The 26,326-nt window shown below is 44.0% G+C and overlaps 5 protein-coding genes across 11 annotated transcripts in view; all 5 read right to left on the reverse strand.

The window, feature by feature from the left end:
• Positions 1–694: 694 nt before the first annotated feature.
• ugcg (UDP-glucose ceramide glucosyltransferase) lies at positions 695–7,358 on the reverse strand. Of its 2 annotated transcripts, XR_014598889.1 has the most exons (11): positions 6,993–7,358; positions 4,898–5,042; positions 4,705–4,807; positions 4,529–4,630; positions 4,245–4,357; positions 3,665–3,843; positions 3,502–3,588; positions 3,165–3,272; positions 2,812–2,890; positions 2,316–2,588; positions 695–2,195 (listed from the first exon to the last, which is right to left on the reverse strand). XR_014598889.1 is itself a non-coding variant. In XM_084034722.1 (10 exons), exons 1-10 carry the CDS (start codon positions 7,088–7,090, stop codon positions 2,418–2,420), a joined length of 1,185 nt encoding a protein of 394 aa, XP_083890848.1. In that variant the 5' UTR covers positions 7,091–7,358; the 3' UTR covers positions 695–2,417. The 2 variants fall into 2 exon arrangements, 1 of the variants encoding a protein (XP_083890848.1); XM_084034722.1 differs by having other exon boundaries at positions 695–2,588.
• A 498-nt stretch (positions 7,359–7,856) lies between these two features.
• On the reverse strand, positions 7,857–11,192 carry mocs2 (molybdenum cofactor synthesis 2). Of its 4 annotated transcripts, none has more exons than XM_084034724.1 (5): positions 8,698–8,836; positions 8,505–8,622; positions 8,240–8,396; positions 8,025–8,148; positions 7,857–7,952 (listed from the first exon to the last, which is right to left on the reverse strand). In XM_084034724.1, the coding sequence occupies exons 1-5, from the start codon at positions 8,698–8,700 to the stop codon at positions 7,863–7,865; spliced, it is 492 nt and encodes a 163-aa protein (XP_083890850.1). In that variant the 5' UTR covers positions 8,701–8,836; the 3' UTR covers positions 7,857–7,862. The 4 variants fall into 4 exon arrangements, 3 of the variants coding, with proteins under 3 accessions (XP_083890850.1, XP_083890851.1, XP_083890852.1); XR_014598890.1 differs by lacking the exons at positions 7,857–7,952; positions 8,025–8,148 and adding exons at positions 10,021–10,145; positions 11,047–11,192 and having other exon boundaries at positions 8,376–8,396; positions 8,698–8,833; XM_084034725.1 differs by lacking the exons at positions 7,857–7,952; positions 8,025–8,148; positions 8,505–8,622 and adding exons at positions 10,021–10,145; positions 11,047–11,192 and having other exon boundaries at positions 8,258–8,396; positions 8,698–8,833.
• A 170-nt stretch (positions 11,193–11,362) lies between these two features.
• LOC311029919 (alpha-mannosidase 2x-like) lies at positions 11,363–13,904 on the reverse strand. Its single transcript, XM_084035336.1, has 5 exons — positions 13,762–13,904; positions 13,489–13,622; positions 12,968–13,162; positions 12,758–12,868; positions 11,363–12,640 (listed from the first exon to the last, which is right to left on the reverse strand). Exons 1-5 carry the CDS (start codon positions 13,901–13,903, stop codon positions 12,473–12,475), a joined length of 750 nt encoding a protein of 249 aa, XP_083891462.1. The 5' UTR covers position 13,904; the 3' UTR covers positions 11,363–12,472.
• A 257-nt stretch (positions 13,905–14,161) lies between these two features.
• Positions 14,162–24,582, reverse strand: LOC311029918 (alpha-mannosidase 2-like). Of its 3 annotated transcripts, none has more exons than XM_084035335.1 (24): positions 24,343–24,582; positions 23,499–23,659; positions 22,848–23,069; positions 22,383–22,527; positions 22,214–22,301; positions 21,947–22,030; positions 21,497–21,624; positions 21,219–21,392; positions 20,766–20,952; positions 20,439–20,616; positions 20,062–20,252; positions 19,759–19,956; positions 18,753–18,867; positions 18,459–18,526; positions 18,059–18,227; positions 17,572–17,808; positions 17,227–17,349; positions 17,032–17,146; positions 16,823–16,956; positions 16,598–16,739; positions 16,325–16,458; positions 15,804–15,998; positions 15,594–15,704; positions 14,162–15,476 (listed from the first exon to the last, which is right to left on the reverse strand). In XM_084035335.1, the coding sequence occupies exons 2-24, from the start codon at positions 23,655–23,657 to the stop codon at positions 15,309–15,311; spliced, it is 3,465 nt and encodes a 1,154-aa protein (XP_083891461.1). In that variant the 5' UTR covers positions 23,658–23,659; positions 24,343–24,582; the 3' UTR covers positions 14,162–15,308. The 3 variants fall into 3 exon arrangements, with proteins under 3 accessions (XP_083891461.1, XP_083891460.1, XP_083891459.1); XM_084035334.1 differs by having other exon boundaries at positions 24,338–24,582; XM_084035333.1 differs by having other exon boundaries at positions 24,322–24,582.
• A 545-nt stretch (positions 24,583–25,127) lies between these two features.
• The window catches only part of wdr36 (WD repeat domain 36), a 7,225-nt gene continuing 6,026 nt past the window's right edge, over positions 25,128–26,326 (reverse strand). The window contains exons 18-22 of the mRNA XM_084034601.1: positions 26,259–26,326; positions 26,033–26,152; positions 25,817–25,898; positions 25,471–25,658; positions 25,128–25,347 (exon numbers count right to left, since the gene is read on the reverse strand). The exon at positions 26,259–26,326 is cut by the window's right edge and continues 167 nt beyond it. Coding sequence (XP_083890727.1) covers positions 25,198–25,347; positions 25,471–25,658; positions 25,817–25,898; positions 26,033–26,152; positions 26,259–26,326 — 608 coding nt within the window. The 3' untranslated portion in view covers positions 25,128–25,197. The remainder of the gene's footprint in view (positions 25,348–25,470; positions 25,659–25,816; positions 25,899–26,032; positions 26,153–26,258) is intronic.

The following is a 26,326-nucleotide window of genomic DNA, read 5'->3' on the forward strand; positions in this document are numbered from 1 at the left end:
ACACGCCGTGTTCAATAAATAGATCGTTAACACGCTTGTATAATCGTTAACGTTTTGGACGCGTTTTTAATTTTGTTATGTCTTGAAACGCGTCTTTGACTCGTTAAGTTACATAAAACACAGATTGTCCTTTGAACTTGTTACATATTAAATATTTGTTCCAGCTCGTGGAAACATTTGCAACATGTAACTTCTTTGTTTGTAAATATGCGAGTATATATGAGTATTGTAACGTGAAGACATGAAAACATAACTCGTGTTTGTAGTGCATTATATCGTTGAAACTCATCAGAATGTCTGAACGTGCTGGTTTGGACTTTGTTTTTGAAAGATTGTTTTCCCTTTCAACACGTCTGAAGTGTTTTTGTATCTGAATGTATCTGTTGTTTTTTATGCTAATGAATGTAAAGTACTCGTGGTGCATTGTGGGAGCAGGTAGGACTATTATTGTTGTTATTATATGACATATTTTTAATATCGACCTGTGCATGGTGGAGGGGAATCCAGTCTGTGTGTCATTGACTTTGTATTTATTCTGAAAGTGGGACAGGAAGTAGTAGCATGAGTCACTGAATGAATAAATCAATAAATAATCTGAAAACCAATGGCTGTCCTCGTTTTCTGCAAGCTCCGCCCCCCAGTCTGACCCAGCAGCCAATCAGATGGAGGGACACATTCAACAAACACAGTCAAGTTCAGCTTTGAAAGGATAAAACTTTATTGTTCCTGTGATGACACAATCCTTCCTTGTGATTGGTCGGTTCGCAGACTACAGCAGATAATCGTAATAAAAAAACGACAACAAACAAAAAGTATCTTAGTGATTCTATTGGACGACGGCGGCGGAGGTTCGTCCGACCCAACACTGACGTCATCAACCAAACCTCCCGTGGCTAGGCTAACAGCTAACGGTAAAGCAGCACAGCTTTAAAAAACATCTGCGATCTCTCACACGCGCGCACACACACACACACACACTCTCTCTCTCTCACACACAGTGTTCAGACTGCAACACAAAGGTCAGAAATGTGGTTTCTCTGTGACGGCGGTTCGTTTGGTCCGATGTTTTATTTGAAGTTTTATTTTTTGGTTTTGTGAACTTGTGAAATGTTTCGACCATTAAATGTCAAAGAATACTGAAGTTCATCATCATCAGTGCTGAATTGCGTTTAAGTCTTTGTCGGGGGAGGGGTGAAGACGCAACGAAAACAAATAAATAAACAACAAACATCTGTGATCTCATTGGCCCACGTTGTTTGTTTTTAGTGGCGACTTCACATCGAAGCTGCCGACGTTTTCAGCCAAGAAACGTAACTAAATGCACATTTTTGTGAATAAGACTCATCTCGGGAAGGTCGCCCCCTAGAGGTCACGTTCAGAATTAGAATTATTTAGGATTATATGATCATTTTATAAATGCTTCCTTGATTTTATTATTTTCAAGAGAAAAATCAGCCGAACTGATCCGACTTCTTTCTCTCATCGGCCGTTTGTTTTTTTACTTCAAAGCAGCACAAATTCAGATTTTTCTAATCGAGAAAACAAGTTGAGGGACATTTTCTTGTAATAATCAGATATGAATCCAGTCTTTATGAACTTGTTTGGAAACAGAAACAATTCTGTCTCTTTGCTCTGATTATTTTTATTATTATTATTATTAATAAAAATAATGTTTTTAAAAAAAAAAAAAAAAACAAGAAAATGTCTCCACTGTGTTTCTTTTCACAAATATATATATATATATTTTTTGAGCTTCTTTCATCTCGTAGTTTAGATTTTTTTTTGGCCAAAAATATTTCAGAAAAAAAAAGAAAGCAAATAAGTGTAATGGTGGTGAGGTGAACAGCTGATCGTGAACTTTAACACCGTGAATACGTTGAAACGTGTTGGATTTAAATCTCAACGCATCGTATTCAGCAGCTTGAAACTCCACAGATTCAGTTCTAATTATTTTAGGTTCCATAAAAATACTCACAAACTTACATGAAACGCTCAAAAGCCAATCAGGAGGGAGGATTCTGAATCCTCTCTCCTGATTGGCTGATTGGTTTTCTTCTGATCAGAGATCAGCTGATTCAGTGCAACGCTTCACTGCGCTCTCATTGGCTTGTTCTGGCATCATTTAGTTTTAGCACCAAAAAAGGAACATAAATAGTAAAAAACACACACACAAACACTCTCTCACTCACAACACACTCTCTCACTCACAACACACTCTCTCACACACACACACACACACACACACACACACACACACACACACACACACACACACACACACACACACACACACACACACACACACACACACACACACACACACACACACTTTAGTTTCTCCCGTAAAAACAAACATCAGTCTCTTCCTCTCCACGGTCATGAGGAGGGCGGGGGGGTTTGGCTGGTTGCCGTGGGAACTACACGTCGAGGATCTCCTCGGCGGTTCCGCCGCAGCGAAGCCGGTACCGACCGGTCCTCCAGCTGATCGTCGGGTCCCACAGTGCCGACAGGAAGATCTGCACCGCCATGGACTCCCTGATGAACCACGCCACGGCGAAGTCCAGCTTCGAGAAGGACAGCGGGCCGCCCTGCAGGATGATGTCATCGATCAGCAACCAATCACAGTCTGACAGGAAAACACACCTCTCTACCCGGCTGGGAACGTTCACTGTTTGATTTCATTTCGGAATTATTGTCAATAAAATTAGACAAAAGTCTAAAATAAAAAGGCTGCAAAGTAAATGTGTGTTAAAAATGTAAAATAAATAAAAGTCCTTTCAAATTAAAAGCCTGTCATTGAGCTGAATGTACCTGAACTCCAGTCAGCTGAATGTAGTCGGATATAAACCAGGCGAGACAGTGACACATGAAGAACACCATCATGTCCCACCTGCAACACACACAAATAGACACACACTGTCCAATTAAACAATTAACATTTTCTGTATTTATTTAAAAAAAAATCATCATTAATGACAACAGAAACCAATCAAATCTTTAACCTGGTTTACATGATTTTATAATAATAGACTATATATATATATATATATTTATTTATTATGTTAGTCTCAGTTGATGTTTTCCTATCACCGGTCAACAGAAGAAGAAGAAGAAGAGGAGGAAACAAGCAGCTGTTTGCTCCTGCTCTGTGATTGGCTGCCTACCGGAACACGTAATGGGCGGCCCAGCCAATGATGAGGCTGGCCAGGAAACACTCGGAGACGGGCTCCAGCACGGTGCCGGGAAGCATGTTGATCCTCAGCTTCGTCCACCTGAACACACACACACACAAGACACACAAAGACCCAAGACGCAAAGACACAAAGACACACACACACACAGACACACACTGTAAATATCATAAAAATCACATAAAAACTCTTTACAAATATTTGTCATTTGAATACGTTTTATGTAAAATAAGATAAAAAAAATTAAAGTAAATGCTAATTAGCTTTGAACAATGACAACGGCCAATCAGATGAAGGGTTCTGAGGTCACCTGATCATGCGGGACTGGAACTGGCCAATGGAGTACGAGCCAGAGTTCTGCAGCGCCACCTGCGTCGCCATGGAGAACTTCCAGCCTCTGAGGAGAGACGGCGACCATCGGTCATTCTCATTGGCCAAGACGAGACACAACCTGCTAATGCTAACGCGCTAACCTGTCGGCGATGGCTTTGGCCATGAAGTAGTCCTCAGCGATGTACTGGGCGAAGGCGACCAGCCCGCCGGCCTGGTCCAGCACGTCCTTCCTCATCAGACACGACATCCCCGTCACACACTTGATGCCTGTCACGTTGGCCGAGATGTAGGAGCGGGGGTGGGACGTCCCGAAGTACACCTGCACATGCGCTAGCATCAGTGCTGCTAGCATCCCTGCTGCTAGCATCGGATGCACACTAGCCAAGCTAACAGGGCTCCTCCACCTTCTCCAAACTCACATTCAAGCACTTTCCAAGCATTTCAAGGTTCAATTCCATGCTTTTCCAGCACCTCCCAGCTGTGGTAAACTACATATTTGTATCAATCCAATCCTCAGTATTGCTTTAATAAGAGAAAAGTAAAGGTCCTTAAATGGATCCTGGCGGAACATCTTTAACAGGTAAAGTATCGGATTTCTGTCATGGAAGCTTAAAAAATAACAGCATATACGATGGATTTCAAAAAGACACGTAATAACTATGTTTGCTATAAAAATATCTGAGCATTAGCATTAGCCTGCCGTTAGCTCGTTAGCCTCACCTGCTCCAGCGTGGCAGCGAAGCCTTGGCGGTCGGCGACGTACGGCAACCCGTGGACCAATCCCACCTTCTCTGTCATCTGATTGGTCAGATCTGTCAGGGTGTCGGGTTTCACTGCCACACACACACACACACACACACACACACACACACACACACACACACACACACACACACACACACACACACACACACACACACACACACAGTTAGCATTAGCGACGATGCTGAACTGGTCTCCACATCGTGAGCTCCTCGTGAACAGCGTTAAGGAAGTGAGCGGACCTCGGATGCCGCTGTCACAGATCCAGACCAGACCGTACTTGGCTCCCTCATAGCCCGGCATCAGGTTGTTGATCTTGGGGTTGATTCCCACTTTCTTTCCCCCTGAGAAGCGAAGAACAGCGCTAGCGTTAGCTGAGTTAGCTACAGGCGGAGATGTGAACGTAAACAAGTCTCACCGATGAACAGCCGGGCGTCCACGTTTGGATATTTGCCCAGCAGCTTTTTACAGACATCCACCGCCGGATCGTCCTGGTCCTGAACGCAGAGCAGGACCTCATACTGCAAAACACAGCACACCAGTCAGCGGGGAGAGGGGGGGGGGGTTGTCAGTTGACTGGTGGGGAGGGGGGGGGGGGCAGTTAGCTTCACCTTGGGGTAATCCAGAGTAAAAAAGGTCTCCAGGTTGGAGATCAGGTTCGGGTCAACACCCTTCAGAGGTTTGAGCAGAGAAACTCCCACCAGCTGGACAAACGACTGTTTGACCTCTGACCTCTTCTTGTGGAGGTGGAGACGCCTGAAAGACACGACCAAACAGAAGGTCAGAGGTCAGACCCCGGAGGGCGGAGGGGTTTAGATTCCTGAGTTTTATTTTAAACAGTTTGTAAACGTTTTAACTAACAGAAACTTTTCATTTGTCAGATCTTCTCACGGCTAAAAGTGTAAAGCCGACAGACAGACAGGCAGACAGACAGACAGGCAGACAGGCAGGCAGACAGACAGACAGACAGACAGACAGGCAGGCAGGCAGACAGACAGCTGAATGAAACCAGGAACAAAAAGAGCCAAAAGATTTGACTTTAGCAAAAAAAATCTAAAAAATCTAAAAAATCTTCTTTTCTCTGTTCTATCATATATGTCATCACATAGAACACACATTTCAAGCACTTTATTCTACATCCAAGCACTTTTGAAACCTGTAGTTTTGTAACCAAGTATTTCCAGCACTCGTACCCTGTTAACAAAACCACGTTAAATCTTCCTGAGCGTAGAAAAGGAGCGATGTGACGACTTTTCAGGATCAATACCTCAGCTCAGATCTGGAGCCGCTTTATTATTCATTATTTCTTCCTACTGATTGGAAACGTGAGAGAGTGACAATAATCAATAAAGTGGATCTGTGTTTAAAGATGGACGGAAAGAAGAAGAAGAGAAACGTTTTGATCAGCAGACACTGATCACACGGATCAGACAGGAAGCGATCCCAGACAGGAAGTGACGCGTTGTGTTTCTCTGGCCGTTTAGAAGGTGATTGGCCGGTTGTTGTCGAGGACGTCTGCATAAAGGTGAACTTGTATCTCCCCGGAGGATTAAATCCCAGTCAGATCATCAGATCAGTTTCCTTGCTGCTGCGCTTTGATTGGCTGGTTTGTTTAAGTCACATGTGAGAGTTTGAGTTGCCTAGAGGTCGAAAGCGTCCAATCAGCGAGCTTCTGATGAGTTAAACGTCCCGTTTGTAGTTTGATCTGCAGGAGAACGTATTGAATACTTTTACATTCTTACAGTCTCAAAAAGAGGAATGTGAGCCGTCTTTAAACCTTCTGCATACTTCTGGGTGAGATTATAAACAGGATTACTTGACAGGGAAATGGTCTGTATTTGCAAAACCCATATGAATCACTTTACAGATTCAAGAACAGATAACAGGAAGATTAACCTCCAGTCAGGCTTTAGAGGGTCTCGGTCCCTGATCCAAGATCTGCCAACCACACCAGTATGTTGAAATCTGACATTTCACCAAAATGAATCACACTTCCCGGACTGCTGAGGAGTGGAAAACCCCGTGATTTCCAGTAGTAACTATAACGGCGAGTACTAGTTACTTAAGTAACTAGAGCAGTTTACTTTGTTGTGTTTACGCCGCTGAGATTTTACGTCAAACTCACCAAAAACCTTGAAATGTGGGTGTTTGAGTGCCGACACGTGAAGCGGATTAACGCCGAACTACAGAGCCGGCAGGTAACACTTCACACGGGGGTTGGTACCGTGTCCGCCGAGCCACAAACATCGTCCGCCGACGACAAGTGTGTTAAATCGGCCGCTTTTTAAATGCGATTCGGCGTCAAAAAAGAGGAAACAGGAAATCGACGCGGCGAGCAGACTGTGACGGAACAGAGCCGGACCGTGACGGCCTGTGAGGACACAAACACATCCAGCGTTGATAAACGGACCTTTTGTGCACTAATGGAATGAACTGTGTCGTTTGCGGGGAAACAAGAGATCCGCGGAGTGAGCGGAACTAACCGGCGGATGTGAACCAGGAAAACGCCCCAGAGATAACCGGTCAGACACGGAGGTTTTGACCGGCGGACACACATCCAGAACCCCGCCGAAGAAACCAAACCTGTGTTGTATTTCATGTTTAATCCCTAAAGTAACCGAAACGGAATACAAGAATCAGAAATCCCGGGACGGAAACGGGAGCTCGGCTAGCCGCTAGCTAGCCTAGCCTAGCGGGGGAACTCACACATAGATGATGGACATGAAGTGCATCAGCCACAGCACGAAGAACAGGATGAAGCCGAACACGGCGAGTCCCTGCATGGCGAGGTCCAGCAGGGCCATGGTGGTCCGGGGGGGCTGCCGGGGCCGGGGCGGCTAGGGGAGCACACCGGCTCGGGGTACAGTTGACCAGCCGCAGACCGGAGTGAGAGGGATCCGACTCTGGATGCGACGAGCTCGGCTTGTTCAGGGCCGACGATCAGCGGAGGGGAGGCAGGAAGCAGTCCGGGCGGGAACTCCCGTAGACGGGGATAGAGACCGGCCTCAGCCTGGTGGAGCTGCCGTCCGGGTCACGGTGCTAGCTTCAGGGGGGGGTTGACAGTCACCAGACCGGCCGACGGTCACCTGACCAACCGGGGGGGGGGCGCGAGCAGCGGGCACGTCACTTCCGCTCAATTTCAAGATAAAAGCTTCTCTTAATTTATATCTAAAACCTCAAATTTATGGACCCTAAAGTCCAAAAAAAAGTATTAAAACTCTTGAACTCTTTAATTTATTTATAGAAATTTTAGAATTAGAATTTATTTTCAGTGGTGGTAAATCCAAAGCATTTGTTCAGGAAATCAACTGAACACTGAGGAGGTATGAGGAAGTGATACCTGAGAAACAGGTGACTCACCTGGGAGCGCTATTGTTACAATTATTACTATTATTACTATTAATACTATTACTTCTATTATTACTGTTATTACTATCATTGAATCAGTTTTCCATCTCATCACTGATTCCAGGTCAGAGTTTCTGATCTCATCAGAATACTGCAAAGTATTACCAGCTGGTAAATAAGTGTAAATAAACGTATAAATAAATGAAACTTAACACTTGTTGATTTGATTTAATTCTGTGCTTTATTTTTCTTCCCGTGAGATGCCCACGAACACTCGGCATTCTCCTTCCAGCTCGCCTCCTGTGTGTCGTAAACTTCCTGTCGATCAATGACATACCATTAGGATCAATCGCATTAGGATCAATCACACCAGGATCACTAACAGCTCACCTTCTTCCAGATGGGGATGTGAGCTTTCAGCTGCTCGATGCAGTGCTGGATCGCCTGCTGGCCGTCATGGCGATGAGGAGACGAGATCGCCATGGCAACACTGGCCTCGCCCACCTTCACCCACCTGAGAGAGGAAACCGTAAACGAGGTCACATGGTGGACGCAGGAAGGGGCGGGACTTAGCCTACATCATCATCGTGTGTGTGTGTGTTCACCCCAGACGGTGGTGAACACACACGTGTGTCACGGTCGGCCATCGCTCTCTGATGTCATCACACAGCTTCCTGAACTCTGATTGGACCATGGGGTCGTACGCCTCGTACTCCAGACCAATCACCTTCCTGCCTCCCACCTCGTCCTCACGGGTCGTACCTACACACACACACACACACACACACACACACACACACAGTTCAATCAACATACACATACAGACTTCCTGTTTGTTTGTTTGTTTATTAAAGTAAACAACATCTGAACCTATAAAAACTGAAATGGCTCCGCAGGAAGAGCTGCCGACGGCGTCCACAACTTCCTGTACAGACAGCCAATCACGGCTCAGCTTGAAGACGTCCCTCCGCTGCTCCTCCTCGGCCATCTGAGAGGAAACACCTCCGATGACATCACACCACACTTATTGATCGTCATTGATCGGGTTCAATCGATCACCTACCATCTGTGTTTATCCTCCGCTGAGCGGCGGCACCACGGCAACCTCGTCTCCGTCTCCCAGGGTCACGAGCTGGTCGCCCACGGCAACGTACTGCTGACGCACCGCCAACACCACCTGATCCTGCAGGACAGAGAGTCTACACTCACACACACACACACACACACACACACACACACAGAAACATATACATAAATACACACACACACATACAGAAACATATACATATACACACACACACACACACACACATACAGAAACATATACATATATATTTACACACACACAGAAACATATACATATATACACACACACATACAGAAACATATACATATATATTTACACACACACATACAGAAACATATACATATATATTTACACACACACACACACATACAGAAACATATACATATATATTTACACACACACACAGAAACATACATATACACACACACACACACACACACACACACACACACACACACACACACACACAGAAACATATACATATATAACCAGTGTTGGGTGTAACGCGTTACTTTGTAACGCGTTACTGTAATCAGATTACTTTTTCAAGTAACTAGTAGTGTAAGGCATTACTCTACTGAAAATAGTAATAATATTACAATTTTCCGGGCTCGTTACTTGCGTTACATTTGTGGGCACAAGTGGGCCGAGTTCGGCCGTGTTCAGCAGTCTGTTTCCCGGCTGGTTTGCGTGCTGCGCGTGTGTGCGTTTCGCGTTCGACCGAGAGTCCGCCTGTGTGGACTCGCGTGGGGCTGGGCTGGCCGCTGTTTGACCGATGTCCGAGGGCTTTTCACCATGGTCTGGTGGCATCAGGGCCGCGAGTTCGGCTGGGTTCTTGTGTCTATTTAACGTCTGGATTCCCCGCGACGCGTCCGAGGGTCTACGGGTCTACGGCGGAGCCGAAGCCCGGCTTCGCGGAGGTCAATTGTGTCTTTGCGCGGACCTGGAGCGGCCGGAGCTGGACTGAGCTGCACGGACTTTTCGCCCGGGTCTGAGGGCACGGGTCCCGACATTCCGGCCCGGTTCGATTGCCTGTATAGGGGCAGGATACTAGTTAAAAAAGTAACTAGTAATATAACTAGTTACTTTCTCCAGGGAGTAATATAGTAGTGTAAGGCATTACTATTTTTGAGAGTAATATGTAATCTGTAATATATTACTTTTTAAAGTAACTAGCCCCAACACTGTATATAACACACATACAGAAACATATACACACAGTTTTTTCTCGTTCCTATTATTGGACTTAAATGCTGGTTTCCACAGACTTTGCTGGTGACCGTGAACGCATCGCGGTACCTCGGGTGCCGCTGTAGCAACAGGCTCCACAGGTCCCGGCTGCTGATTGGTGTCGGCACGGCAACAAGCTCCTCCTCCTTCACGCCGGTCAGCTCCACGCTCTTAGCGAAGTACAACACGAAAACCTGAAGAAGAACACGATGACGTCACATCTCATATTACAGTCTATAATATTATTATAACATACTTCTAATAAAGGGCCGGCATCGCAGGTCTAGAGTAACCATCTAGACCAGGGGAGGGGTCCGGGGACCCCCATAGGTCAGGGGACCCTCAGGCCAGGGTCCGGGGCACTCTGACAGGAGGTCCGTGAAATTATTAGCTATCAATTATAGTAATACATGGTGGTGCATCAATAAAAAGTGCATTTCTACAGATGGGAACCTTCTGCACCAATAAAACAAGGTGTGCGTTAGTCCCGCCCACATGAGCTTTGGGCCAATAGAAACTGATCATGACTGAAGTGAATAATAATCGTTTATATTAATACTATGTAGTGTGGCTGCAACTCCAGGTGGGTTTTGGTGGGCTGGTCTGGATATTTTCTCTCCCAGTCCCGGATCCTGGTACCCGATCCTGGATCCTGGACCTCGACCCTGGACCCTGGACCCTGGACCTCCGCTGTGACAGATCGATCTGGAGTGTGAACATGACCCGCCTCCTCGTGCTCCTCACGAGGGCTCGACTTTGTGCAACGTCCGCCTGCACAGCCATGATGCAAAAATCAGCGAATCTTCATTCCGATTTCTTCATATTTACAAACTTTCCATCCGAAACAACATCACAGTTCTCTCAGAAACGGGCTAGAAAGAATGGGTCGTATTAAAACATAACCTGGCTTCAATTCGGGGTAAATATTGCAACTCAACACACCCGCGCAGACCTTTTTTAAACGTTTAATGTATCTGGCTGCGTGAACGCTGCGTAGCGTTGGAACACGCAAAGCGCCGTTAAATTAGTACGAAATGTCAACGCAGTCTGGCATCTGGAAGACAGCCCTGACAGGTGTGTTTGTTCTGAACTCACCTGCGCAGTCATGAAGAAGTCGGCGGGGTCCGAACATCTGAAGAAACTTTCCTTTCTCCGCAAAAACGTCTGTTTACTCGCAGACTGTCACTTCCCCTTCTTCTGCGACGCTTTACGGCAGACGACGTCGCATTACTGCCACCTTCGGTTTCTGCAGCATACTGCCGCCTTCCGGTTTACACATTTAACAATCCGCTCTTCTTCTTGGAGTATCATGGCGGTTTTTATGTTAAAATGATAATCTGTCCTCCTTCCATCTGATACGACCAAGACAGAAAAAAACTCTCTGCTGAATAAATCATGGCCAACAAGAAGGGAAATTAAACAATAATTTATTTTGTAATAAAACCATGAATCTGTCCCAAAATAAACGAGAAAAGCAAAACAGTTAACAAATTCAAGTAAAAATATTTTTAAAAAATGAACTTTTAAATACTTCATATATGTATCAGCGATATACCCATAGAAAATATAGAGAATTTCTAAATTAATAAAAATATCCAGAAGATTTAATAGTTTCCTAAAATGTCCCTTTCACAGCAACGACAGAAAAATCATTCAGGATGTAAGTAAATATGTAAACTTACATATGTGCATATATAATATGTGCTTTCTGGAAACATTCATCGACAATTGTGACCCAATCACACAAAATTACACAAAATTACACAAAAAGAATAAAAGACCAAGAAAGTAAAGTACAGTTTACCCGAAATTCCACATGTTATAAAACACAAACACTTAATTGAAAATAAGAAAACAGCAGTAACAGGAAGTCCAATATAGACTGTGATTGGCCGTCACCATGGAAACACCCACGCACGCACGCACGCACACACACACACACACGCACGCGCACACACACATCATTTAACCGCTCATTTGGTCCCTTGTTGTTGCCATAGCAATCTCCCATCTCATTTAGTGTCACGCAAGTTCAATTTCAGTGTTTCCTTTTACATTTAAAAAATATGTATTTCTGTAGTTGACCCTTGACCTTTAGACTGACCTGTTTTTTACACGTAAACTTCCTGAATTGATGCGATTTAATCTTTTTTCTATTTTTAAAAATAAATAAATGAAAATGAAACTGCTTCACTCGCCCACTTTTATATTTTTATATTGCATTTTTAAATAATTCCGTTATTAAAGTATTTTCCCTTTTTATTCTCCAGCATTAAAACAGGACTTTGATCTTTGCACGTTGTTTTTCTTGATAATGTTCCCAACTTCAAAGCTTCACAGGTTTGAGTTCTTAGTAGCCTTCATCTATATTGTTTTCATTTCCAAGTTCTATTTCGAACTTTACATTTTACATTTCTAACTTTTCAAGTTTTACTCTCATATATTAGATAGATTTGAGTGTTTTAGTGGTTTTCCTCCGTTTGAGTCGGTGATTCTAAAAGTAGAAGCTATGTTTGTTCTTTTAGTCGAGCTCCACGCGGAAGGCGCTGATTTCCATTGGTGGCAGGCGCGTGATACGTGGCGGCGGCTGTTGCCGGCCGGGTTTGTGTTGGTCGTCGTGCAGCAGAGTGAGACCCGCCGGACTGACGGACCGGAAGCTCAGAGGAGAGAAGACGGCGTCCAGGTTCACCTGGAGACAACGGACGCTTTGTTAAAGACTTTGAAGCTAAAAATGGAATGTTTTCAATTAAACTGAATTAAATAAATATAAGTCAAGTTGAATAATGTGTGTGTATGCAGTGTTCACCTCTTCGTGCGCACTCCATGTGCACTGCAGCGGCAGCTCGAGGGTGGAGCTACAATCAAAGCCCTTCCTGTGGAGCAGGAGAGCCACTTCCTGTGACGGACTTTCTGCTTCCTGTTTGCCACAAAACACAAACAAAGATTTATTTGTTCTGTAAGTCTGTTGAATTTGAGTCATTGTTTCCAGGTGTTTCCAGGCGTTTCCAGGTGTTACCTGCGAGTCCTCCAGCGTCCTCAGGTTCAGTAGGTGGACGTCACATGGCAGCGATGAGCCGAGCGGGAGGAAGGGGCGGAGTTTCGGCATCTGGCTGTTGCTAGGGGCAATCATGGTGCTCGGCGGGTGGCAGAGGGAGAGCGAGGTCAGGTGGGCGAGCAGTGACAGGTGTTCAACTGAAGCTCCTCCCACTTCCTGTCAAAATATAATAAAAGAAAACTGAAGAAAGAATAAATGAGGATGAGACTTTATGATACTGAGATTTCCTTAACAAGCCCCTATGGGTTTTCTTTATCTCACCGGCACAATTTTATCTTTTTATCTTCTTTTTTTTTTCTTTTAATAATTTCCTTTGTGTGTATTTGTTATTTATGTTGCCTTCTTTTTTTTGTTTTGTTTTTTTTATTGTGCAAATAAAAAAAAAAAAAAAAAAAAACTTGAAACTGTCATTAATGACATCACGTGGGATTCAGCTCTGCAGCCGATTGATCGATCAATTGACATTGAGCCCCGCCCCTCACCTGAGCCCCGCCCCTCCGGTCCTCCAGCAGCAGGTGGTAGAGACTCGCCGTCAGCTTGTTGTCGGTGACGCCCTGACCGAGGCCACGATTATCATCCTGCTGCAGCCGGCGGTCCAACACCACCTCCAGCTCACCTGTACAGGTCAGAGGTTGGAGGTCAACACATCCACTGACAACCATGAAAAAGTGCTACAGGTACAAGTACAGGTAGAGGTGCAGGTACAAGTACAGGTATTATCATATGAAATCAGGAATAGGAAGTCGGAGACTCACCGGGTCGCAGCGAGGCGACCGCCTGACTCTGAGCTGACAGCAGAGACACGCGAGATGTGGCGTCCTGCAGGAACGCCGCTGAGGTCATCGGGTAGAAGTTGGCCTGCAGGGGGAGCTTCGTCAGGGTCCGCCGCTGCAGCATCTGCACCCCTTCTTCTGCGACGCTTTACGGCAGACGACGTCGCATTACTGCCACCTTCGGTTTCTACAGCATACTGCCGCCTTCCGGTTTACACATTTAACAATCCGCTCTTCTTCTTGGAGTATCATGGCGGTTTTTATGTTAAAATGATAATCTGTCCTCCTTCCATCTGATACGACCAAGACAGAAAAAAAAACTATCTGCTGAATAAATAATATATCATAATAATAAGTATAATAATCATGGCCAACAAGAAGGGAAATTAAACAATAATTTATTTTGTAATAAAACCATGAATCTGTCCCAAAATAAACGAGAAAAGCAAAACAGTTAACAAATTAAAGTAAAAATATTTTTAAAAAATTAACTTTTAAATACTTCATATATGTATCAGCGATATACCCATAGAAAATATAGAGAATTTCTGAATTAATAAAAATATCCAGAAGATTTAATAGTTTCCTAAAATGTCCCTTTCACAGCAACGACAGAAAAATCATTCAGGATGTAAGTAAATATGTAAACTTACATATGTGCATATATAATATGTGCTTTCTGGAAACATTCATCGACAATTGTGACCCAATCACACAAAATTACACAAAATTACACAAAAAGAATAAAAGACCAAGAAAGTAAAGTACAGTTTACCCGAAATTCCACATGTTATAAAACACAAACACTTAATTGAAAATAAGAAAACAGCAGTAACAGGAAGTCCAATATAGACTGTGATTGGCCGTCACCATGGAAACACCCACGCACGCACGCACACACACACACACACACACACACACACACACACACACACACACACACACACACACACACACACGGTTAAATCATCATTTAACCGCTCATTTGGTCCCTTGTTGTTGCCATAGCAATCTCCCATCTCATTTAGTGTCACGCAAGTTCAATTTCAGTGTTTCCTTTTACATTTAAAAAATATGTATTTCTGTAGTTGACCTTTGACCTTTAGACTGACCTGTTTTTTACACGTAAACTTCCTGAATTGATGCGATTTAATCTTTTTTCTATTTTTAAAAATAAATAAATGAAAATGAAACTGCTTCACTCGCCCACTTTTATATTTTTATATTGCATTTTTAAATAATTCCGTTATTAAAGTATTTTCCCTTTTTATTCTCCAGCATTAAAACTGGACTTTGATCTTTGCACGTTGTTTTTCTTGATAATGTTCTCAACTTCATAGCTTCACAGGTTTGAGTTCTTAGTAGCCTTCATCTATATTGTTTTCATTTCCAAGTTCTATTTCGAACTTTACATTTTACATTTCTAACTTTTCAAGTTTTACTCTCATATATTAGATAGATTTGAGTGTTTTAGTGGTTTTCCTCCGTTTGAGTCGGTGATTCTAAAAGTAGAAGCTATGTTTGTTCTTTTAGTCGAGCTCCACGCGGAAGGCGCTGATTTCCATTGGTGGCAGGCGCGTGATACGTGGCGGCGGCTGTTGCCGGGCGGGTTTGTGTTGGTCGTCGTGCAGCAGAGTGAGACCCGCCGGACTGACGGACCGGAAGCTCAGAGGAGAGAAGACGGCGTCCAGGTTCACCTGGAGACAACGGACGCTTTGTTAAAGACTTTGAAGCTAAAAATGGAATGTTTTCAATTAAACTGAATTAAATAAATATAAGTCAAGTTGAATAATGTGTGTGTATGCAGTGTTCACCTCTTCGTGCGCACTCCACGTGCACTGCAGCGGCAGCTCGAGGGTGGAGCTACAATCAAAGCCCTTCCTGTGGAGCAGGAGAGCCACTTCCTGTGACGGACTTTCTGCTTCCTGTTTGCCACAAAACACAAACAAAGATTTATTTGTTCTGTAAGTCTGTTGAATTTGAGTCATTGTTTCCAGGTGTTTCCAGGCGTTTCCAGGTGTTACCTGCGAGTCCTCCAGCGTCCTCAGGTTCAGTAGGTGGACGTCACATGGCAGCGATGAGCCGAGCGGGAGGAAGGGGCGGAGTTTCGGCATCTGGCTGTTGCTAGGGGCAATCATGGTGCTCGGCGGGTGGCAGAGGGAGAGCGAGGTCAGGTGGGCGAGCAGTGACAGGTGTTCAACTGAAGCTCCTCCCACTTCCTGTCAAAATATAATAAAAGAAAACTGAAGAAAGAATAAATGAGGATGAGACTTTATGATACTGAGATTTCCTTAACAAGCCCCTATGGGTTTTCTTTATCTCACCGGCCCAATTTTATCTTTTTATCTTCTTTTTTTTTTCTTTTAATAATTTCCTTTGTGTGTATTTGTTATTTATGTTGCCTTCTTTTTTTTGTTTTGTTTTTTTTATTGTGCAAATAAAAAAAAAAAAAAAAAAAAACTTGAAACTGTCATTAATGACATCACGTGGGATTCAGCTCTGCAGCCGATTGATCGATCAATTGACATTGAGCCCCGCCCCTCACCTGAGCCCCGCCCCTCCGGTCCTCCAGCAGCAGGTGGTAGAGACTCGCCGTCAGCTTGTTGTCGGTGACGCCCTGACCGAGGCCACGATTATCATCCTGCTGCAGCCGGCGGTCCAACACCACCTCCAGCTCACCTGTACAGGTCAGAGGTTGGAGGTCAACACATCCACTGACAACCATGAAAAAGTGCTACAGGTACAAGTACAGGTAGAGGTGCAGGTACAAGTACAGGTATTATCATATGAAATCAGGAATAGGAAGTCGGAGACTCACCGGGTCGCAGCGAGGCGACCGCCTGACTCTGAGCTGACAGCAGAGACACGCGAGATGTGGCGTCCTGCAGGAACGCCGCTGAGGTCATCGGGTAGAAGTTGGCCTGCAGGGGGAGCTTCGTCAGGGTCCGCCGCTGCAGCATCTGCACCCAATCACCAATCAGAATACGTCAACAGCGTCAATAACCCAGGAGGCGTGACATCATGGCGGGCAAGGGGACTGCACCTGGAAACCGTTGAGGTCGGAGTAGAAACGGTTGCCGTTGGCAACATTGCTGACGAGCCTCATGACAAGCTCACGGTTGACCTCTGACCTGATGTCCACCATGTTTGAAATCTCCAGGGACCTCCCAGCATGCCCTGGGGTAGACTTTTATTGTGAAATCCTTCAGGTGATGAAAAATGAAAAGACAGGTGAATGAAGAGTCTCGTTACCGTCCAGGTGGTACAGCCGGACCGTGTGTGTGACGTGTCGGAAACAGGAAGTGATGTCAGAGAAGACCGGACCTCTGGAGACCCGAACCAGGGGGGGCTCTGAAGACAAGTAGGGCTGTGGGGGGGGGGGGGGGGGGTTAGTCATGGTCTGGCTGATCTGGCTTATATTGGTTGTGGTTTTGGTTCTGGTCTTACCTGGGCCCCCTCCTCTCCCGGCAGGAACAGGTAGGCCCCACTCTTATCCGGTTTGGATCTGGTCCCGTACCACTGGAACTGGACCTGGACCTCACGAACCAGACCGGACTGCAGACGAAGCTTCTACATTCCAAAATAAAAGGTTAAAGGATATTTAACATGTTTGTTATCAACATGCTCGTTTGATGTGACATTTTCTTGTTTTAGCTTTTAGAATGTAATTAAATTCCCTTTGATGTTGTTTTTTTAACTTTTGTTCAGTTACTGAAACATTTTGCTGTGAAAGAAACTCTCTTGACAAACCTTTAATTTGAAAAATCAGACTTTTAATTTGAAAAGTCTCACCTGCAGCAGGCCGGTCTCCGGGGAGCTCCATATTTGGATGTGCTTGTTGCTAAGCGACAGGGGGGCATCGGCCTCAGGTCCTTCAGGCTGGGACACCTGGAAGTGCTTCGCTTTGATGGCTGGCCGGTCGCCGCGGCGATGGAAGGTGTACCGAACCCGGTGGGCGGAGTTAACAGAGCCTCTGGTCACATGATACACGACGAGCGACAGAGGAGGAAGTTCAGCCACAAAGTCGAGCTGGAAAATACGAACGTTAATAAATGGAGATAAAACTGTGGAATTATAGATAAAATTATTATTACTATACTTATAATACTATTAATATAATTCATAATATTATTATTAATAATAATACATTATTATTATTTATAAAACTGCGTAATTATAAATAATATGAATTTATTATTAATAATAATAATAATAATATTGATCTGAGAAATTACACATAAAAATAACATGAACCAGTTGAACTGATGTTACTGTTCACCTGGAAGTGTTCTGTGGACGCCCGGCTCGGCTCCGCCCACACCGCAGAGATCTGTGCAGCCATTGGTCGGCCCGTTGCTGCGTCGACCACGTGAGCGTCCAGCGAGTCGACGACGACGCTGACGATGGAGGAACGAAGCTGCTCCGTCGGGTTAAAGACAACCAGCGACCTGAAAACACAAACAGCTGATCACAGGCTCACCTTCGCTACGCACGCCGCTGCAGCCACTTCCTGTCAAATTTACACGCTGACGTTTTAAAGGTTTTAATGATTTAGTGAATCTGAATCCTGATGAACAAACTTAACATTTAATTGTTTGTGTCAAATACAATAAGATCTATTCTGACTGTGTTCCCTCTGTAAGCCCTGCCTCCTCCCTCTGTAAGCCCCGCCCCCTCACCTGGGCTCATTGCTGAGTGTGAACGGCGTCTTCCGGGGCAGAGCGTCCTGTGCTGACATCACATCGTCCTGAAAGATAGATTTCACAACGTCATGATCACGTGTGAACCGCAGACGTCATGGTGACGTTGTCATGGTGATGTCATCATAGTGACGCCGTGATGGGGCCGTTGGTAGTTTTTAATCTGTAATAAATTCTAATCCACGATACACAATAACCTGTAAAAGGCCTGAAACAGAAATATTACAAAATAGGACAATGGCTACAAGAAGAGGTGATGGGGTCAAAGGTCACCGTTTGCATGAAGGGTTTTGATTGGTCGTGGTGGTACTGGCTCTTGTCCAATAGGAGCAGCCAGTGGGCGGAGCTCTGCAGCACCTGGCGCAGGTTCAGAATCGCGTCAAACAACCTGTAAAAGTTTAAACGTTGGATTGTGTTTGTTCTCAACAGATATTATATTTATTTTATTTTTCCATTAAAAAAATGAAATTGGAGTAAATTATACAGCACTACATCAAGTAATTTTTATTTAAAAAAAAACAAATACGGTACATTAAAAATGTATTTTTGAGTTTTTTGTTTTTAATTGATTTTATTAAAACTGCAAATGTGAGATTACGTTGTTTAATTTATTTCTTAAATATTGACTTTACCAGAGTACTTAGAACTCAAAACTTTATTTAAAAGACGAACGAAATATGAACAAAGAACACTGAGACACAACGTTAATGATTTACTATCAAACGTTAATGGGAAATTAAATGTTTGATGCTAACGCTAAATGAATGGGATCAATGGGAAGCTAATGCTAACTGGTGACGCTAATCGAGGTGGTACCTGCTACCGTTGCCCATGGAGACGGCGTCCTTCAACAGAGAGCATGGAGGGACAAATGAGACAAAAAGCATATGCTAACACTAAAGTCGCGGAAAGAGTTCCAGGTGCTGTGAAACTAACGTAGCGAAGGATCAATTTAAATATACCAGAACAAATTATCATTAAACTTTGAGGGAAAAAAACTGTTAAGGAACACAAATAAACGTAAACATTTCAGATAAACATTGGACACTGTCGTACATTTGTTAGCTTGAATAGCCTTGCCGTGTTAGCATTATATTCCCTCCACCTGTTAGCTCCTTATGCTAACATGCTAACATCAACGTACTACCTGGTAAAGACTTGGTCCCTGACCTTTGACCTTCCACATGCTGATGTATTTAAATACGAACATATTAACGCCTTCCGTTACTAAAACAGTTCTGCGTGCTAACGAGCTAGGATGCTAACAGGAAGTAGCCACCTGGTGCCGTAGTCGACCACCACGGGGTCGCGGGCGGTGCCGGTGACGGCATCGTGGTGCTGGAACAGCGCCAGGCTCCGCCTCCCCGCCGTCAGTTGCCGGAAGTGCTCGCGTGCCGGAAAATCCGCGACCAGACTGCCGTCGCCACGGAAACGCCGCATTTCAGCTAACGTCAGGCTGAAGAGGATTTCTGTCGCTCTGAAAGACGGAAAGAACGACGGAAATAGAAAAATATATTACGTGACATAGCAGAGCCATGCGACCTACCTGAGCCATGTGACCTACCTGAGTCATGTGACCTACCTGAGCGTGGCCTCCAGCGTTCTGTCGAGGCGTTTGTAGAACGGTCTGGAGGTGAAGTATCCGCTCCAGTAATGATCGTCGCGGTCGGCGTACGTGAAGAAGTCGCCACGAAGCGTCGGCAGAGTCGTTCCTGCGGCGCTCAGGCGTCGCTTCAGAGCTTCAAAGTAATCTGAGAGAGTCCCGAACTGAGCCTGGACCAGGACCAGAGGATGAGATAGTAGCCCACATTAGTCCAGAGACCAGACCAGACTATGTGGAGGAACCAGAGACTGTCTGTGGTCCCCCAGAGGTCTAGATAGTAGCTCACATGAGTCCTCCGCGATGGAGGAAACCTGGTTGGTGTCTACGTGGAGATAAGCCCCGCCCCCTCAGCTCACCTTGACGTGCAGCTCCGGGTGGCTGTGGAAGTAGTCGAAGATGTTCTGGTAGTTGGAGAACTGAGCGTCCCACTCTTTGGACTCCACGAAGCGGAAGTCGTCGCCGAGCGGAACGAGAAGAACCGGAGAACGAAAGAGACGAGACTTCTGGCGGTACTGGTCCAATAGGAGAAGAGCACTGAGGGGCGGGACATGATGACATCATCAGTATGACAACATACATGAAGGGAAACAGGAAGGTTTTTTTCTAGGCTGCTGAAATAAAAGCTGAATGTTTGTAAAAACTTAAAAATGGATAATTTAATTCTTGATATATCGGCTGCTTACCGCTCCTGGACATTCTGCTCTGTGATTGGCTGGGGCGGAACCTTCCAGGGACAGAAGACCCGCCCCCCCGGCAGGCGGTGGAAGTCAAACTGGCAACACACGGCCGGGTTCGGGCCACAGGTGTGCGGAACGTCATAGCTGTAGAACGGCATCATGTGACACGTGATGTCACTGCGGGGGGAGGAGTCTGACATGCAGGAAGTGGGCGGAGTTAGTTCCATATTTAACACAGAATGTAAATGCAAACTCACAGAAAGATACATTTCTGTTGAATAAAACTGTTTTTCTTACTAATACGTACATTTTTGATTTTGCCATTCCCATAATTTTAATAATTTACAAATTATTATGAAATATAAACATTTCATATTTATTTATTTTTTTAAATATTTAAAACATTTTTTAATGTAATACTATTAATCCATGATTTATTTCTTAATCTGCCCCACTCACCCCAGCTCTGTCGCCATAGAAACTCCAGTGTCCGCTGCTGGGCGAAGTGCTTCTTGACGGCGTAGTGAACACGCTGGATGACCATGTTGCTAAGCCCTGCCCCCTTCAGCAGGTAGCTCATAGAGGGGGAGTGGCCGAACGGATCCACCGCCCAACCGCTCCTCGGCTTCACACCTGGACAGAGGAATGAAAAAACAAAGTTAGAGCTGTGATGAGTTAAGTGATGTCACACTCGGCATGATGTCACGCCGCGACAGGAAGTGTGATGGAGACAGAACCCAGGTGTCGTTGGATCCACTGGTGGCCCTCAATCAGCTGATCCAACAGAGCGAAGTAGTGAGAGTTGGCTTCGTCGGCCATCACCCAGCCGCCCGTCACCAGCTCCAGCTGCCCCGCCCCCACCAGGCTGACCAATCACAGAGCAGCAAACACACAGGACAGATAACAAGGGATAACAACTAATTAATGAAAGAAACATTTAAATAATAATAAAATAATAAGAAACTTTAGATAATAACAAAACAAATGTTTAAAAAACGTTAAAATTTAACTAAAATCTAAACGTAAAATAAATATAAGATTTCACAATTTTACAGAAAAGAGAAATAATATGAAAATGAAGCTGATCTGAAAACCTCAAAAACAAAGTTTTAGACATTTTCTGGCATCATGAATTTATTTTATAGATTCGGAACTGAAAAATAAATAATAGGAAGAAGAGAAGTTACCGTTTGACCACGTCTCTCTTCTGCTCGTCGATGTCGTTCCACCATTTAGAGAAGAAACTGATTTCTGCCCAAATCATCTTCCTCCTGACAAACACACACACATGATGATGTCATCAAGCACATGATGATGTCATCACGCTGCTCTCAGGTCACATGTGTTCAACTACCAGGACATAACTTAGACAAATATGAAGATGGGGATGAAGATAAGCATGAAGATGAGGATGAAGATGAGGGTGAAGATGAGGGTGAAGATGAAGATGGTACCTGCTGTCTTCACTCAGCTTGACCACCATGTTGTTGAGGATGTGCTGCGTCTGGTCCTGATAATAACTGTCAAACGTCTTCAACCAGCCTGGAACACACACACACACACGTCGTAAGATGGGCGGACCCTGAGACATTTGATGGAGGGACGGAGGTCATGTGATCTCACCCGGGTCGTTGTGTGAGTGAGGAACCAGGAAGACTTCCAGCGGTTGGTCGTCCCATTCGTTGCCTTGGTAACTGATGTCAAAGCCTTGTTTCCAGGAGCCGCCGTCTGGGTTGTCGAAGGGCAGCAGGTTGTAAACGTCCAGCAGCTGCAACGCAAACAAGCTTTTAAACACTAAATAAATAAATGATTAAATTAATAAACCACAACAAGAAAAGTTTAGGTTAAAAAAAATACTATTTTTAAAAACACTTTAAATACCGTCTAAAAAAACTGCACATCTCTTTCATTTTAATTGAGATAAATTGTGAAAATATTTAATTTGGAGTCTATATTTGTTTATTTTATTATATTTACAGAACATTTTTCTTAATTTTTTAAAACTGTATTGTTGTTTGTAAATCTAAACAATAAACACGGCCCTAAAGTACTTTTGTAAAAACAGCTGTTAGCATATGCTAAGCTAACCTGCACTCCATCGGCTTCGTCTTTCATCTCGTTGGCCAATCGACAGCCAGGCAGCGGGTCAACTGGGCTGTGGGCGGAGTTTAAGGTCACATTCGCCACGCCTCCCTTTTCCCATGGTCCCTTGCGGTGGACCAGTGTGTCACGCAGGGTAGCAACCAGGCGGTTGTTGTCGCTAAGGAGATGCTCCAACCTGTCAATCTTCTGCTGGAGGCGGGACAAATCCTACAAACACATAATTAAACCAACAATACTAAATATTTAGCTGCAAACTCAAAAATGTTGATCGACATTTTTAATTTCAATGCGTTTTATTTTCCATAGACGTCCGTGTTGAAGTACATGTTAGTATATCGAAGTACTCCTTTACTCGTGTAAACGTACAGTCTAAAAAGTCTAAAAATACAAGTTAAAAGTCCTGAATTAAAGTATTAATTATAGTATATATAAAGTATAAAAATCTCACCTTATGATGTCAACTTATAATCAATCTATAAATCTATATATACGTACTTTGAAATAAAAATATTGTTTACCAACTTGAGATACTTTGGACTGATAGAACTGCACATTACCATGGAAACGTGTATTCATTTGATCTACTTTGGAGTGGAGTAGTATCTGTATTGTATTGACTAAAATGGCCAGACTTACGTCATCCACCTGTCCACCAGGTACGTCCATGTGCTGCTGAAGCTCCGCCCCCTGCATCAGCTCCGCCCCCTGCATCTGCTCCAGCATGCGGTACAGTGACATCACTGCCACACAGAAGATCCCGCCCACCAGCACGGTCAGCAGCCGGTTCCTCTTCATAGCTGGGAAACAACCAGTAAACAGTCAGAAACACTCGACAGGTGCATGATGGGAATGAGGTGAAAGCTGCAGAAACACTTCAGCATGAAAATACACTTTAAGTACCAAAGATAAAAGTACTCATGATAAATAATACATAATATTATGGTATTAATGTGTTCATCAGTTACATTATGCAGCTTTAAAAAGTGGATCATTTACTAGTTGACTATATTTTGTTTTAATTATGTAACGTTTGTGAAAATGTGTGTAGATTAAACTGGCCAACAGAGTACAAATATCAGATATAAGAGTAAAACACAGACAGGGAACATTATACTCATGTACTTTTACTTGTAGTTGAGTATTAGTACTTTTACTGCTGTAAAGCTCCTGAATACTGCTGTAACATTAATTTTGTTGAACACTTGAACTGATAAAATACTGAATAATAATTTACACAATTTAAACTGTCAAAAGTACTTTTCAAATGTCCATGTATCTACATTTATATATATATATATATATATATATATATATATATATATATATATATATATATATATATATATTTTTTTTTTTTTTTTTTTTTAACTGTTTGGTAAAGCAACAGATATTGTGTATTATCCCTCCTACTGGTGGAACTAATAACCGCTCCTGATTAAATTCATTAAACTACATGTACTTTTTAAAAGTGCTACTTTTCTCGCTGGACTTCCGTGTTGGACGAAGTGAGTCGGTCTCGCGCTTCCCGGTGAGGTGTCCTCGTGCGCTTGTTACGCTCGGTGACGTAGCACTCGGACTGCAGGTGACCGTCCGAAAGTTCAAAAATAAACTTTTAAAAAGAATTAAAGTAATTTTCTGTTAAAAAGTGGGATCGACTCGTCAATCGCTCTGCGGCGCGAGCGCAGGTTGCTGCTGCGCCTGCTCCCTGCTGTTTGTTTTGCTTCCGGTTTGGTTCAGCTGACTCAGCGCTGCGGATACATCCGGTCAGGATATGACGTCATAAAAAAAGAAGCATTCCGATCTTTTTATTGAAGTAAAAAGTACTCGTAAATGTACGTGTGACGTTGTTCAGTTAAATGTACAAATACATAAATAAAATAAATATCGGATATTTAAAGTGTTGATGACGTTTGAAAATATTTATATTCCATTTATATTGTTACACATGTACAGAGTGACTGCCCTCTACTGGCTGAAACCAGCTACTGACATTCCCAGAAAAGACTCGGCAGTCTTTTAACTAGCCGGGGAGTCTCAAACCGCCCTGTGGACCCCCACCTGCAGGACTAGACTCCGCCCTGTGGACTCCTTTAATCAGCTGGTTTTTTTAACAATCCTTTCTTTAGATAAATAATTATGATTTTTTAATATTTTATTTTCTAGCGTTTTATCTAATAAACTGACACAAACACAATAAAAAGTAAATATTAAATCATTCAAACATAAATCAGAAGAGTTGAAGGAAACTAAAAACAGACACTGAAGAAGAATCAACAACTTTTAATAAAAAACAAAACTGTGTGTGTGTGTGTGTGTGTTTGTGTGTGTGCGCGCATCACAGCAGTGCACTCTTAGTGTACGACAGCAGACACAGCGACTGGTCAAATGATGCCCGTAGCTCCGCCCACCCCGCCTCCAGCCGCGAGGAGAGGCGGAGCAACGCTTCCATGGCAACAGAGTCCTGCGACAACGCACGGAGATGGAGCTGAAACACAAATAATAAATATAATATATAAATAATAATAAAACAAAAGATTACCAAAATAAAAGAAAGAAAGAATAAAAAGCTTTGATTTTAAAAAGGACTGCTGCGTTCTGATTGGCTGACCTTCAGGAAAAGCGCCAGGTAACCTTGAGCCAAGTCAAAGTCCCGCCCATTGGCCAACATGCTGTCAATCAACTGAATGAAGGCGAGAAGGAGGCTGTTGGCCCCGCCCCCCTCTAAAGTCAGACCGGTGAGCTCAACGGCGAGCGCCGCCGGCCCACAATCCTTCAGGAGACGCAAGGAGCGATCGACTGCACAACAAGAGAAATTAATACGTTTTATTCTGAAGGATTTCATACAAATCAAATATTATGTACAAACACATTTATAGATGTTTATATTTATTCTAATTAAAGTGTTTTTACACAAATATGTTCACTGGAACAGAAATAAACTGGATGAGACTCACATGATCCCGACTGCAGAGCTGATTCCAGTTCAGAACTGAACTCTGACCTCTGAGACAACAAACCCCAACTCACCACCTTCGACTGGAACAACAACATTAGATTTATTATTATTATTATTATTATTATTTAGGGGTCTGAGGTCAGAGGTGACGGTCAGGAAGTGCAGGAGGAAACAGGATTTTAGAAATAAAAGCTTTGATGTTCAGCAGCTGTACCTGTGCTTCCTGTTCGGTTGCCGTGGGCGACGTGAATCGAGGCGTAAGGCCGGCGAGCGTCGGCAAGAAGAACGGAGCGGCAGCCGGAGCAGCAGGGGGCGCTACAGGTTTATTCCTCCTCTACACACACACAAACACACACACACACACACACAGTTTGTTTCCTAAAAGGGGACCGACTCCAAGTCAGGTGTGAGGACGTTCACCTGTGACTCTGTGGACTCACCTTGATGTCGTCCAGGTGCAGCAGACTCTTCCACCGAGACTCCGGCAGCAGAGACAGAGTCACAAGCT

The sequence above is a fragment of the Eutrigla gurnardus genome (assembly GCF_963514095.1).
Source record: "Eutrigla gurnardus genome assembly, chromosome: 19".
Taxonomy (NCBI): Eukaryota; Metazoa; Chordata; class Actinopteri; order Perciformes; family Triglidae; genus Eutrigla; species Eutrigla gurnardus.

Coding starts and splice junctions, on each gene's coding strand:
- ugcg (XM_084034722.1), bottom strand. CDS start 7,090: ATGGCCCTGCTGGACCTCGCCATGCAGGGACTCGCCGTGTTCGGCTTC. Junction 4,358..4,528: donor CTGTGACAGCGGCATCCGAG/GTCCGCTCACTT, acceptor TGTGTGTGGCAG/TGAAACCCGACACCCTGACA. Junction 3,589..3,664: donor GCCAAAGCCATCGCCGACAG/GTTAGCGCGTTA, acceptor GTCTCTCCTCAG/AGGCTGGAAGTTCTCCATGG.
- mocs2 (XM_084034724.1), bottom strand. Junction 8,397..8,504: donor AGCCATTTCAGTTTTTATAG/GTTCAGATGTTG, acceptor GTGTGTGTGTAG/GTACGACCCGTGAGGACGAG. Junction 7,953..8,024: donor ACATCCCCATCTGGAAGAAG/GTGAGCTGTTAG, acceptor ATTGATCGACAG/GAAGTTTACGACACACAGGA.
- LOC311029919 (XM_084035336.1), bottom strand. CDS start 13,903: ATGCTGCAGCGGCGGACCCTGACGAAGCTCCCCCTGCAGGCCAACTTC. Junction 13,623..13,761: donor GGTCGCCTCGCTGCGACCCG/GTGAGTCTCCGA, acceptor TGACCTGTACAG/GTGAGCTGGAGGTGGTGTTG. Junction 12,641..12,757: donor CATGGAGTGCGCACGAAGAG/GTGAACACTGCA, acceptor CGTTGTCTCCAG/GTGAACCTGGACGCCGTCTT.
- LOC311029918 (XM_084035335.1), bottom strand. CDS start 23,657: ATGAAGAGGAACCGGCTGCTGACCGTGCTGGTGGGCGGGATCTTCTGT. Junction 22,528..22,847: donor ACGAAGCCGATGGAGTGCAG/GTTAGCTTAGCA, acceptor TTTGCGTTGCAG/CTGCTGGACGTTTACAACCT. Junction 17,809..18,058: donor CGTCCACAGAACACTTCCAG/GTGAACAGTAAC, acceptor CGTATTTTCCAG/CTCGACTTTGTGGCTGAACT.